The sequence below is a fragment of the Saccopteryx bilineata genome, chromosome 2 (assembly GCF_036850765.1).
Source record: "Saccopteryx bilineata isolate mSacBil1 chromosome 2, mSacBil1_pri_phased_curated, whole genome shotgun sequence".
Classification (NCBI taxonomy): Eukaryota; Metazoa; Chordata; class Mammalia; order Chiroptera; family Emballonuridae; genus Saccopteryx; species Saccopteryx bilineata.
The window spans coordinates 10045452-10057834 of record NC_089491.1 but is presented as its reverse complement, the minus strand read 5'-3'; the positions used below and the strand labels follow the sequence as shown (position 1 = coordinate 10057834).

Sequence of the window (12383 nt, the reverse complement as noted above, 5' to 3'; positions counted from 1 at the left end):
GAGGGAACAGTGTGGGAACAACATGAAGCCCACAATGTGTGAGCACACACTGAGGGAACAAAGAGTGTCTGCATTTGGCAGGAGCAGAGTGTGTGAAGGGGAGCGGTGGAAATGAAATGGTGGGGGTGGAGGAGGAGGAGCTCTTCAGAGAGAGAGGCCGTGTCCACCTCAGGGCCTGGCACGGAGTAAAACCCCGCTGTGCAAATGACTGACCAAATGAGGAGTAAGACAGCTTCTGCTTACTCTATCAGGAAGCCTTATTGCTACTCCTGACATAGAACAATCCCTGCTTCAGCTCAAATGAACTTCGCACAGGTGATTCCATCTGGCCAGAATGTGCTGCCCACTCTTTTTTTTTTTTTTATCTTTTTTCTGAAGCTGGAAACGGGGAGAGACAGTCAGACAGACTCCCGCATGCGCCCGACCAGGATCCACCTGGCACGCCCACCAGGGGCAACACTCTGCCCACCAGGGGGCGATGCTCTGCCCCTCCAGGGCGTCGCTCTGCCATGACCAGAGCCACTCTAGCGCCTGGGGCAGAGGCCAAGGAGCCATTCCCAGCGCCCAGGCCATCTTTGCTCCAATGGAGCCTTGGCTGCGGGAGGGGAAGAGAGAGACAGAGAGGAAGGAGGTGGGGGTGGAGAAGCAAAATGGGTGCTTCTCCTATGTGCCCTGGCCGGGAATCAAACCCGGGTCCCCCGCACGCCAGGCCGACACTCTACCGCTGAGCCAACCGGCCAGGGCCTGTCCACTCTTTAATATTTAAACACTTCACGGTCTAGTCTAGAACCATCCTTGAGCCCTCTCCTAAAACCTTGCAGTCTTGAAGACTCTTCTTATAAGTCTCTTACAGGATAACCATGTATTCCTTTCCTGGGCAATGACTTCCTTTGAGGGCTGGACATTCTATCCTACAGAGCACATAACAGATGTTCAATAAATGCTGTTGGTGGCATGAATGAAATTTGCTACAAGTTAAGAATAACACTACCTGAGTTTGTATGCCACCCCTTGTATTTACCGCGAACCTAACATACCATTTCTAGTTTTCCATTCAGACACCTTACCAGACTGGAACCCTGCCTCAACAACCACCATAATCGCAGCTAATATTTACTGAGTGCTTACTATATACCAGACACTATGCTTAACACTTGAAATATTTCAGCTCATTTGATTTTCTCAAGCCCTTTTTACGTTGGTTATTATCCTCTTTTTAAAGGTAAGGAAAACGAGGCTCCTGCTAGTATAAAGAATGTTATCCTGCTAGTATAGACATATAACTAGTATAAGCTGGAGCTAGGAGCTGAACCCAGGTCAGCGTAATTCCAAACACCTCCAAACCACCCTTTGGGTAAACATGTTCCTTAGATGGGCTGAGAATGTATAAATCCACGGGCCAGAAAAGGATCTCAGGAGAACACAACCATGCCTGGCCGCTCCAGGACACAGCATTAGGGACAAAGGCTAACACTCTGTTCTCCTTCTGTAAGACTCAAAGCAGGATGCTTGAGTCATGCAGAAAAACTCGCCCTTTGCCTTCTACATTCATCACTTTTTTTTTTCTTCCAAAGGCCTTTTAAGTCCCCAAAGCCTCATAAGCCTCAAACTTCTCTTCTATTAAACACTTCCCTTTGGCTACTAGTCATTTTTGCTGGTCTCTAAAAAATAATCAATAGGTGATATACTTCAACACACACACGCGCACACACGCATGCCCGTCTGTGGTAATCTCTTCAGAGCCATCAGGATCACACAGCACCATGCACCTTTCACTGAGTCTGCCACGCCCCCACCAGGCCCAAGATCCTCGCTGCCAGAGCCTAAATGATTAAACACCTGGAGCTAGAGCCTTTCCACAGGGAGATTACAGCCCCTCAATAAATCAGAGTAATCTTGTTTTATGAGGTGATCAGAAAGAAACGGTTTCAGATTTGTGGAATTTCTAAAAAGTGCAGATCGTGGAGGGTCCGTTAGGCTCTGCGTTCTAGGCCCTGCCCCTCCTGCAGTCTCTTCTCAGCATCCACTCCTTTGCTCGTGTCAGTCCCCTTCCTCCCTTCCTCCCTTCCTCCCTCCCTCCCTCCCAAATGTGCCAAGTTCTTTCCTAAGGCGTTCACTTGAGCGGTCCCTTGGCCTGGGACATTCTTCCCTGATTCATTATCTGACTAACTCCTTTTTATTTTTCCTCAAGGAAGTTTTCTCTTCCTCCTCTCACCAGCTGCAGCCCTGCTATACACTCTTTTATACTCTCTGTAGCACTTTTCACGACTGTGGGCTCCATAATGTGGGGCTCCTGTCCACCGCCCCAGCACAGTGTCTGGGCCGGAGGAGGATGCCATCAATGTTTGGGAATGAATGAACAAACAGGTGCCCAGAGTGAAACCAACCACCCTTTAGAGGATGAAGGATGATCATCCGGGGGTTTGAACCACTGAATCGTTAGAAGTTTGCTTGGAAGTTAGGTTGATGACAGATTTCCTATCACTTCCTCTTCTTCCACTCTGTCTTTGCTACTGTTCAAAACACAGGAAAAGTAATGGAATGGGGTCTTTAAGGAGCCTGGGCATGTTTGATAATTTACATGTCAAAATACAATACTTGTTTACAATAACAAAATAGCTAAGAACTGTAACATTTGATCAGCACAGAGGTATCTCTGTCCCCCACTCCGGAGTCAGAGAATGAGGGCACACATGCTGCAAGAACCCCATCTTGATCAGGAGAGTCACTGCAGGAATGTCCCCCAGTGCATTACCAGACTATTAGGGGCTACTGGGCGGATTCGGGGGCCAGGAGCAGACCGGCGGGACACAAATCCCTGTGACCTCAGTCAGAGCCCATACAGGCTTTGTGGCTCGTCAAACGTGTTTCCTCACTGCTCTAATGTACCAGTGTATTGCTTAATGAAAGTTCTTAATTGTAATTCAATTAATTACATACACAGAGTCCCCAATTACATTTTCCAATAAGACATTGGCTGTGGTACAGGTCTAAATGCACTTAACCAATTTTAATATATTAAGACCAATTTCTCTTGAATACTAACTACTACCTAATGATAAAATGAAGAGGGGGAACTTTCAAGAAAGGGGAGAGTGAAAAATGCAATTTATGTGGAATGCCTCAGCCCACATAGCATAATTGAAACACTCAGGACCGAAGAAGCAGGTGTGGTCCAGACACACATTTACTTCTAGTAGCAGGTCAGCAACGGTTCCAGCCCAGGTCCCACCTGCCCTTGGAGGTGGCAGTGCACAGGGGGTTGTGGACATCTGAGGTGAGAGGGGAAACAGGAATGACAGGGAGGGGAAAGGCAGGACACGTATGCACAGACTAGTTGTGGAGTCTGCCCCCACGGTGCTCGCGTGCCCTGTGCACCGCACTTACCTAAGTGCTTTCAATGCACATCATCTCATTTAACCACGTAACAGCCTTACGGCAGGGATTACCATCACGCTTTACAGATGGAGAAGTGAAGCGCACAGAGATGGACCTGCCCAGGTCACACAGTGGTTCCAAACATCTTGCCTTTCCCTCCACAACACACTGCCAAACAGCCCACAATAACCAGCCGGCAGGAGGCAAAGACACCCAAGTACTCTTATATTTTGTTCCCTTTAAATTCTCTTAGCATGAGGCAAGCAGGGAGCTATTATCCAACACCTACTTAAAAACACCCTCACCCGGCCCTGGCTGGTTGGCTCAGCGGTGGAGCGTCGGCCTGGCGTGCGGGGGACCTGGGTTCGATTCCTGGCCAGGGCACATAGGAAAGCGCCCATTTGCTTCTCCACCCCCCTCCTTCCTCTCTGTCTCTCTCTTCCCCTCCCGCAGCCGAGGCTCCATTGGAGCGGGGATGGCCCGGGCGCTGGGGATGGCTCCTTGGCCTCTGCCCCAGACGCTAGAGTGGTTCTGGTCACGGCGGAGCGGCCCCCCCCCCCATGGGCAGAGCGTCGCCCCTGGTGGGCGCGCCAGGTGGATCCCGGTCAGGCGCATGCGGGAGTCTGTCTGACTGTCTCTCCCCGCTTCCAGCTTCAGAAAAATACAAAAAGAAAAAAAAAATCCTTAATAAAAAAAAAAACAACAAAAAAAACACACCCTCACCCATACAGAAAACTCCTTACAGTGAACATTTCTCCCTTCAAAGCCAGACACTAACAGGCTTTCAGCAGAAACTTAGCCTAAAATAAGCGCCATCACCTCAAGTCATTTCCATTTCTAAGTAGGGTTTATTCACACAATCACATTTTCTTTTTCATTTGAAGACTGCTGTCGTGGTATAGTACAAGAGGCTTTAAAACCCGTATTTAAGTCACATGATAGAAACTGGAGAGATTAGTAATTTGTAAATGAAGAAGGCAAAGCTTCCAGAAGCCAAATGGAACCACCAGGGAGTCTCCAGGGCTGGCACAGAGCGCACACGGGGGAGGGGTCTGCTCCCTGTGAGTAAGCACCATGACGAAGAGCTGGAAACACACCAGAGAGCACAGTCACTCACTGTCTAGATGCTGTTCCTCCTCACCCCTCCTTTATTTAGTGGCACTGGTGGCAGCGGCAGTGGGAAGCCCCAGTACTGCCACGAAGCAGCCACTAGAGATAAAGACGCTCACCCAACCCCAACGTCCCCTTACGACCATCCAACGTGCCCTTGGGGAGTCCATTCAGAAGCCTGGTCGTGCCAGGGATTCGGGGGGCTCACTCCATCCAGGGGGATGAGCCACACCTGACCGCAGGCACCAGGATGCTGAGGGAGCTCAGACGTGTCCCTGCCCTGGGTGGCGGTGGCGTTAAGGGCAGTGGTGGTGACAATGCTGTGTGGGAGTGGGCAAATCCATCTGGAGAATCAGTGAGCAGGGCGGGGAAGGAGAGGGACTTGACCTCAGCTCAGGGAATGGCAGCCAGATGACCTGGGGAGGCTTCTAGGAGACGTCTCGTCTCCTGGCTCTTCTAGGGGAACCTACGAGGTGAAAGAGGCTCCCACAGCACGGGACCCAGGTACTCTCCCCTGCCACAGCCCGCTGACCCAGGTGACTGCCCACCTTGAGTGAAGGCTCTTCCTCTGTAAGATTTAAATTAAGAAAATTAAGACTATTTATAAGTTACTGAAACAATGGAAGCTCTCCTTAAAAAGGAAAGGAAGTCAAAGGAGGTTCAACTGATGTTTAAAGAACTGAAGCCTCTTTCTATATTAATTTCTATTTAGGAAATAATTAGATTCAGCTGTTTCACCAGACTTACTAATGGACAGAAGACATGGTTTCCAGGCCCCCAATTATTATTCATGTGAAGATGAGCAAATTCTGCCCTCTAAGTCTCCCTCCCTCCCTCCCTCCCTCCCTCCCTCCCTCCCTCCCTCCCTCCCTCCCTCCCTCCCTCCCTCCGTCCCTTCTTTCTTTCTTTTCTTTCTTTCTTTCTTTCTTTCTTTCTTTCTTTCTTTCTTTCTTTCTTTCTTTCTTTCTTTCTTTCTTTCTTTCTTTCTTTCTTTCTTTCTTTCTTTCTTTCTTTCTTTCTTTCTTTCTTTCTTTCTTTCTTTCTTTCTTTCTTTCTTTCTTTCTTTCTTTCTTTCTTTCTTTCTTTCTTTCTTTCTTTCTTTCTTTCTTTCTTTCTTTCTTTCTTTCTTTCTTTCTTTCTTTCTTTCTTTCTTTCTTTCTTTCTTTCTTTCTTTCTTTCTTTCTTTCTTTCTTTCTTTCTTTCTTTCTTTCTTTCTTTCTTTCTTTCTTTCTTTCTTTCTTTCTTTCTTTCTTTCTTTCTTTCTTTCTTTCTTTCTTTCTTTCTTTCTTTCTTTCTTTCTTTCTTTCTTTCTTTCTTTCTTTCTTTCTTTCTTTCTTTCTTTCTTTCTTTCTTTCTTTCTTTCTTTCTTTCTTTCTTTCTTTCTTTCTTTCTTTCTTTCTTTCTTTCTTTCTTTCTTTCTTTCTTTCTTTCTTGGGGAGAGACAGACTCCCGCATGCGCCTGACCGGGATCCACCCGGCACGCCCACCAGGGGTGACGCTCTGCCCACCAGGGGGTGATGCTCTGCCCCTCCGGGGCGTTGCTCTGCCGTGACCAGAGCCACTCTAGCGCCTGGGGCAGAGGCCAAGGAGCCATCCCCAGCACCCGGGTCATCTTTGCTCCAATGGAGCCTCAGCTGCGGGAGGGGAAGAGAGAGACAGAGAGGAAGGGGGGGGTGGAGAAGCAAATGGGCGCTTCTCTTATGTGCCCTGGCCGGGAATTGAACCCGGGTCCCCCGCATGCCAGGCCGATGCTCTACCGCTAAGCCAACCGGCCAGGGCCAGTCTCAGTTTTTTCTTCCATAAAATACAGATGATGACCACCCTGGCCTAAAAGGTTATGAGAGCATTTGAATCTCGCTTAAACCTCAAAAACAAAAAAACCAAAAAAAACAAAGCAAACAAAAAAAACAAAAACAAAACCCCAAAAAACAACAAAAAACCAATCTTGTGAAACAGATTCGACCACCTCCACTGACCCCAGAAACTGAGGCTCAGAGAGGTGATGTGATCGGCCCAATGTCAGAGGCTGCAGTGGTTTACCCAAGGTCTACCTGGTTCTAAAGACTGTGCTTCTAAGCACTATGCTGAACTATTACAAGGACAAGCTACTGAGTGATAAAACAGGAAAGACACTCTGTCTGATGTTTTATTGGTATTCCATATAGCCAGTGTAACTTCAGGCCTATTTCATTTTTTTTTTTTCTTTTTTTTTTTTTTTCCATTTTTCTGAAGCTGGAAACAGGGAGAGACAGTCAGACAGACTCCCGCATGTGCCCGACCGGGATCCACCCGGCACGCCCACCAGGGGCGACGCTCTGCCCACCAGGGGGCGATGCTTTGCCCATCCTGGGCGTCGCCATGTTGTGACCAGAGCCACTCTAGCGCCTGAGGCAGAGGCCACAGAGCCATCCCCAGCGCCCGGGCCATCTTTGCTCCAATGGAGCCTTGGCTGCGGGAGGGGAAGAGAGAGACAGAGAGGAAAGCGCGGCGGAGGGGTGGAGAAGCAAATGGGCGCTTCTCCTGTGTGCCCTGGCCGGGAATCGAACCCGGGTCCTCCGCACGCTAGGCCGACGCTCTACCGCTGAGCCAACCGGCCAGGGCCCAGGCCTATTTCAGCCCTGACAATGGGGAATTCCCAAGTTTCTCTCTTAAAGCTGCGGAAAGAATATGTTGGTTTATGCTGCATCTTTCTTCTAAGGATCTGGATGGGTTGCCCAAATATAATCAGTAGGTAAGAGAAGAGGTCACTGGCAACAATGTGGCAGAAAGGAAATCGAGGCTCAGTCTGGAGCCAGGATTTACACAGAGGCTTGGACAAGGATGGTAGTCTTCTAACATTACATCCTCTCCATAATGTACTCATGCTTGCTCTGGTCTGATTCCAGCTTGGAGCAGACAGTTGGCTGAAGGATGTAGTAGATTATCAGACAAGAATCCAAACTGGAAAGCTCAAGGACTTTGGCTTGTCATTTTCTTATTTAGGCCAAGATCCAAGCACAAATGTTAACTTGCAGTCCCCAGGCAGAACTCTGGTTGTATCAGCTTCATTTGTAAGCTTCTTCTCCCAGATACTCTCTCAGAGTATAAACACAACTGTCATCACCATCCTTAGGACTGAAATCGTAGGTTGTTTTATCAGTAATCTCAGGTCGGCTTTGGAATCAGATAACTGACTTAGAAGTCTGGTTCTAGTATTGACTGGAGAGGCAAGCTAACTTTGGGCAAGTTACTACCTCTTTCTATAGTTAGAACAGTACCTTCTTAGGGTGGTTGTGAAAATTATAAGACAGCACATTTTCAAAATGTCTAGCACAATGCCTTAACAATAGAAGGCCTGAATAATTTAAAAAAACTTTTGATGTTGATATAAAAAGTCAGGCCCCATCCCTTCTCAGAAGAAAAACTGAAAAACTATGTCCACTCTTATGGCAGTCTTCTGAATCAAGTGGTCTTACTTATAAGGTACACACCTCTTCCAGAACACCAACACACCCGCTGGAAAGCGCTCTGCTTCTGGGCTCCCTGGTCCTGCGCCTCGGACTTAGACTCGCCCCACGCTCCTCCTCCCTCCCCCATCACACACCTCCCTGAGGCCCTGACAGTTCCCATTCTAGACCTCCACCACTGTGGCCCATCTGCTCTATGAGTCACAGGATGCTGCTCTTTCATTATTTATTAATTACAGCTAACATTTACCAAGTGTTGATAATGTGCCGGGCACTGTTCTAAAAGCTGTGTGATTATTAAAACTCATTGAATCCTCCTCTCAACCTTATGAAAGCAGATAAACTACCCAGGAGAAGTTAAACTGTCCAAGGTCACACAGCCTTGCAAGTGTCAGGGGCAGAATGGGAACAAAGGCCATCTGGTTTGATAGCACATTTTCCTAAACACTGCATAATACATATTCATAGTTTAGTTCACTTCTAAAATGACTTTAAGGATAATAAACCTGTCCTGAGCAAACATACAAATAGAAGTTCAAAAAATTCTATTTTTGAAATATTTTTATTATCTCAAACTTTTTTATAGGTAGTTAGAGATTAATACTTGATCAGATTTTCTATTTAAATTTTTAAAAGGTTAAAAAAAACCTTTTTAATAGAAAGAATAAACTGCTTTTATAATTTATGTCTATTTACAAAGACTAGTTATAATATTCTATTGATTCCAAACCATCAACTGCCTGTGCCCATTGTAAATGCTGGTCAAGTCTTCCTTCACTAACACAATGATCTTGACTCAGATTGTAGAAACTGGAATTTCTTTCAAATCCTTTCAGATAGAATGCCAAGGCTCATAGATATCACACAGGCTACTTGAGACTATGCTATGTTTAGGCCTGGCCGATGGCTCAGAGGATAGAGCCAGTTCAATCCCTGGTTACGTACGAGAAGGAATCGAGTGCACAACTAAATGGAACTAAGTGGAACAATGAGTTGATACTTCTCTCTCTCTCTCTCTCTCTCCCTCCTGCTCCCTCTCTCTTTCACTCCCTTACAAATCAATGGGAGTTGGAGACACCAACCTTCTGGCTTTGAGAATCTGCTAGGTGCAAAGAGCTCACTTCACCTTCCTGCTGAAGTCTGCACATGCTTCCCTAAAGCCCTGGTCAAAGAGCAGCAGCCTGGTCTCACTTAGAGGGTCAGTGGTATGCCGAATAAACTGCCATTCACTCACTCATTCAATCGACAGGGTGGGACAAAAGTAAGTTTACAGTTGTTCGTTTGGAAAATAATAGTCATTAATAATAAAATAAACTGCTTCACCACAACTGTAAACTTACTTTTGCCCCAACTCATACACTTAGTTAGCCCTTATAGTATCAATACATGGCCTATAGTGAGTAAGGAGTAATTACTGAATTAATGAAAGGCAAGCTAGTACAGACTAGGAATACCCTTACAGACCTGAGAGTCGTGTGGGGGAAACAGCCATCAAATGATCACTGAGAAAAAGATATAATTATAATAGAAATATATGCAATGAATAAAAAGTAGTATGCTCTACGATGGATTATAACGGGGACCCAAATGAGGGATGGATCAGGTGTAGGTGGGGTGGGGGGACAGGCAGATCACAGAGGGCTTCTTTGAAAATGTGCGGTTTAAACTGAGCTGAAGGATGACAGACAGCCCGAGTGGGGGAGAGTCCCACACAGAAGAGACGGCCTGTGTGAAGCCTGGAAACACGAGTGCCCGTGGAGAGCGTGGCTGTTACAATCTCTGTCTTCACACGTCACCTGCTCTCTAAGTCAATGGGAGTACAGAGGAGAGGAATGGCGGAGATTCACAGATCGGAAACGCTAAAGGGAGAATGAAAGGTTAACTGAAGTTTTAAAGAAGCTTACAACATAGCACTAGGGACCATTACACTGTCTCCTGCCAAGAGTACTCAAAGGGTCAGAATTTTCTAAAACTTCATGTCTGAGCAGTGATACTGACAGGGCCAGTTGCTTTCTATATAAAATAGCCTTTGCCTTAGAAAAGACCTCATATTTCTAAGCTGTTTCCAAGAATAATCCAAATTTAGAAACATACAGTTTAATAAAAAAATATTAATCACAGAGAGCTAAGCAGGATGCAGACTCTTGACCAAAAAGCATAAAATCAATCATTTCACTTCAGGACACACTTTTGGCAAGAAGGCTGAGGCCTGCTTGAAAAACAGTCACTTGAAATCTGCCTTGAGAAACCAGACCGGTGTCCCCAAACACATGACTTCTAAGCATGTTTGCAATGGACAAAACGGGCGTGGAGCAGGGAGGCCAACGTACTGTTCTCGCGGACCAGGCAGAACTCCCACACGCTCTGGCTTTCCAAAGTGCTCTCCAGGTCCACGGCGACATTGGGCTCACTCTGCTTCTCCAGGCGGTACTGGGGGCCTGGAAGATCAAAGGGGCAGGAGGAGGGGAGGAAGTCCGACACTGTGAATTTAACATGGACAGAACACTGCATACTGGCAAAAGCTGCTAAAGCACTACGAAAAGTCGGCCTGAGGTTTAGCTATCCAAGATGGAAGAGTCTGGGTGTTTCTCACACAAGGTTTCACACACCTGTCTGTTCTATTAGCAGGTCTGTTTTCACTCAGTTCTCCCCAAAACAAAGTAAGAGGTAGACGGCTTTGGAGTCAGACTAACCTGGAATGACAGCGCAGCTACATGGTTTTTCAGACACGAGCAGGCAAGCTACCCTCTTTTGAGCCTGTTTCCTAAGACAGAATACTTACATAACCTTGAAGGATTATTATGAACAGTAGAGATGACATACTCTAAGTGTAAGGAAATAAGTACTCTAAGTAACAAAAAATACTTAGTAAATACTCATTCTTATAAAAGTACTTAGTAATTATTACAAAATTATTAATAATCAATTATAAGCTATGTTTGGAAATCTAATATGATGACAGCCCCAAAACTTTTAAAAAAAAGCTTTTAAATACCAGATGAAGTTAAAAAATTAAATCTCAGGTGTCTGGGTTATAATGATAGAAGGGACAGTGGGTACTGACTTATGTTTTCATGGAAACATTTATGAACACACAAAAACAAAAACTCAATAACCCTGGAAACCAGGAATACTAGCTATCCTCTGTCACACAGGGGGTGCTGGCAGATCTTAACAATAACACTGGGGCATTTTATACATTTGTTCATGTATTTCTTTGTCAAGCCAAATGACAATCTTGTTCTTCTCAGATAACACCTAACAGGTCCAATGATCAGATTCAAAAGACTGCTCTTATTAATGGTTACTGAAAAGATTAGCGGCCTAAGAAACTGTCTTACTGTTCTGACTGGGAAAGGCGTGTCTGGTCAGACAGAAGGAGAGTTGTAAGAGATCTGAGGGGCGCCTCAGAGGCCGCCCAGACGGACAGGTATTTTTAGGTCTGTCCTTCAGCTGTTGTCAGCTAACCAGCACTGCTCCATCAGCCGGGGGCACTGCACTCCGCTCAAGTCCTTCTCCTCTCCCGTAGTCCGTGTCCATCTGCAGCACTGTCGTTTCATGGTATATCTGATCTTTCCTCTAATTTAACTGGTACTTCATTAGCACTTCTGCCAGTTCTCAGAGCTCTTACATACATTCAGTCTTTTTTTAAGATGCTTATAGCTTTTAAACCCTTATAAAGTAAACGGTGCCTAAAATATATATAACTATGTTTTAAAGCAAGTACATACTCAGAGGTTGACACAATTCTTATAAACTCTCATATGCTGTACTCAGGTCAAGAAGGTATTATATTTCAACATTATAAATAAATTTATGCCTGACCTGTGGTGGCGCAGTGGATAAAGCGTCGACCTGGAAATGCTGAGGTCGCCGGTTCGAAACCCTGGGCTTGCCTGGTCAAGGCACATATGGGAGTTGATGCTTCCAGCTCCTCCCCCTTTCTCTCTCTCTGTCTCTCCTCTCTCTCTCTCCCTCTGTCTCTCCCTCTCCTCTCTAAAAATGAATAATAATAAAAAAAATTAAAAAAAAATACATAAAAATAAAAAAATAAAAAATAAATAAATAAATATATTTTCAAAAATATCAAGCAAATAAAGGTATGGAAATACAGGTAATTCTTGGTCTCTGCTACCTGTCATCTGACAGTAACAACAACTGTCAATTACCAGGCGTGTTTGCTGCTGATCACTGCATGCCTTCACATTCACTGGTGGAAGCAATGACAGTAAAATCATGCCTCGCTGAACTTTCAGAAGACTCAGCCCTCTCCTTTCCCCATCCCTAACACCCACCTCTTGCAGCTGCGAGCACCCTCAGCCCCCTGAAGGGGAGGGAGTCACCCTGAACCTGGGGAGCTGCTTCCTGAGACACTGGCCCGTTGAAAGAGCTCCAACTGTCCAACCCCAGGAACTCTCCAGCAACACCGCACGTTAGGCACTGACATCC

At 46.0% G+C, this 12383-nt stretch overlaps 1 protein-coding gene across 6 annotated transcripts in view; it reads right to left on the bottom strand.

Annotated features, from left to right (window-relative positions):
• Nucleotides 1-12383, bottom strand: part of MAPKAP1 (MAPK associated protein 1) — a 253138-nt gene that overhangs the window by 52617 nt on the left and 188138 nt on the right. For 5 of the 6 annotated variants that reach the window (XM_066256207.1, XM_066256209.1, XM_066256210.1 and 2 more), the window contains one exon: nt 10265-10372. The exons of the other annotated variant lie outside the window; for it this stretch is intronic. In XM_066256207.1, coding sequence (XP_066112304.1) covers nt 10265-10372 — 108 coding nt within the window. The remainder of the gene's footprint in view (nt 1-10264; nt 10373-12383) is intronic. 6 annotated transcript variants of the gene reach the window in all.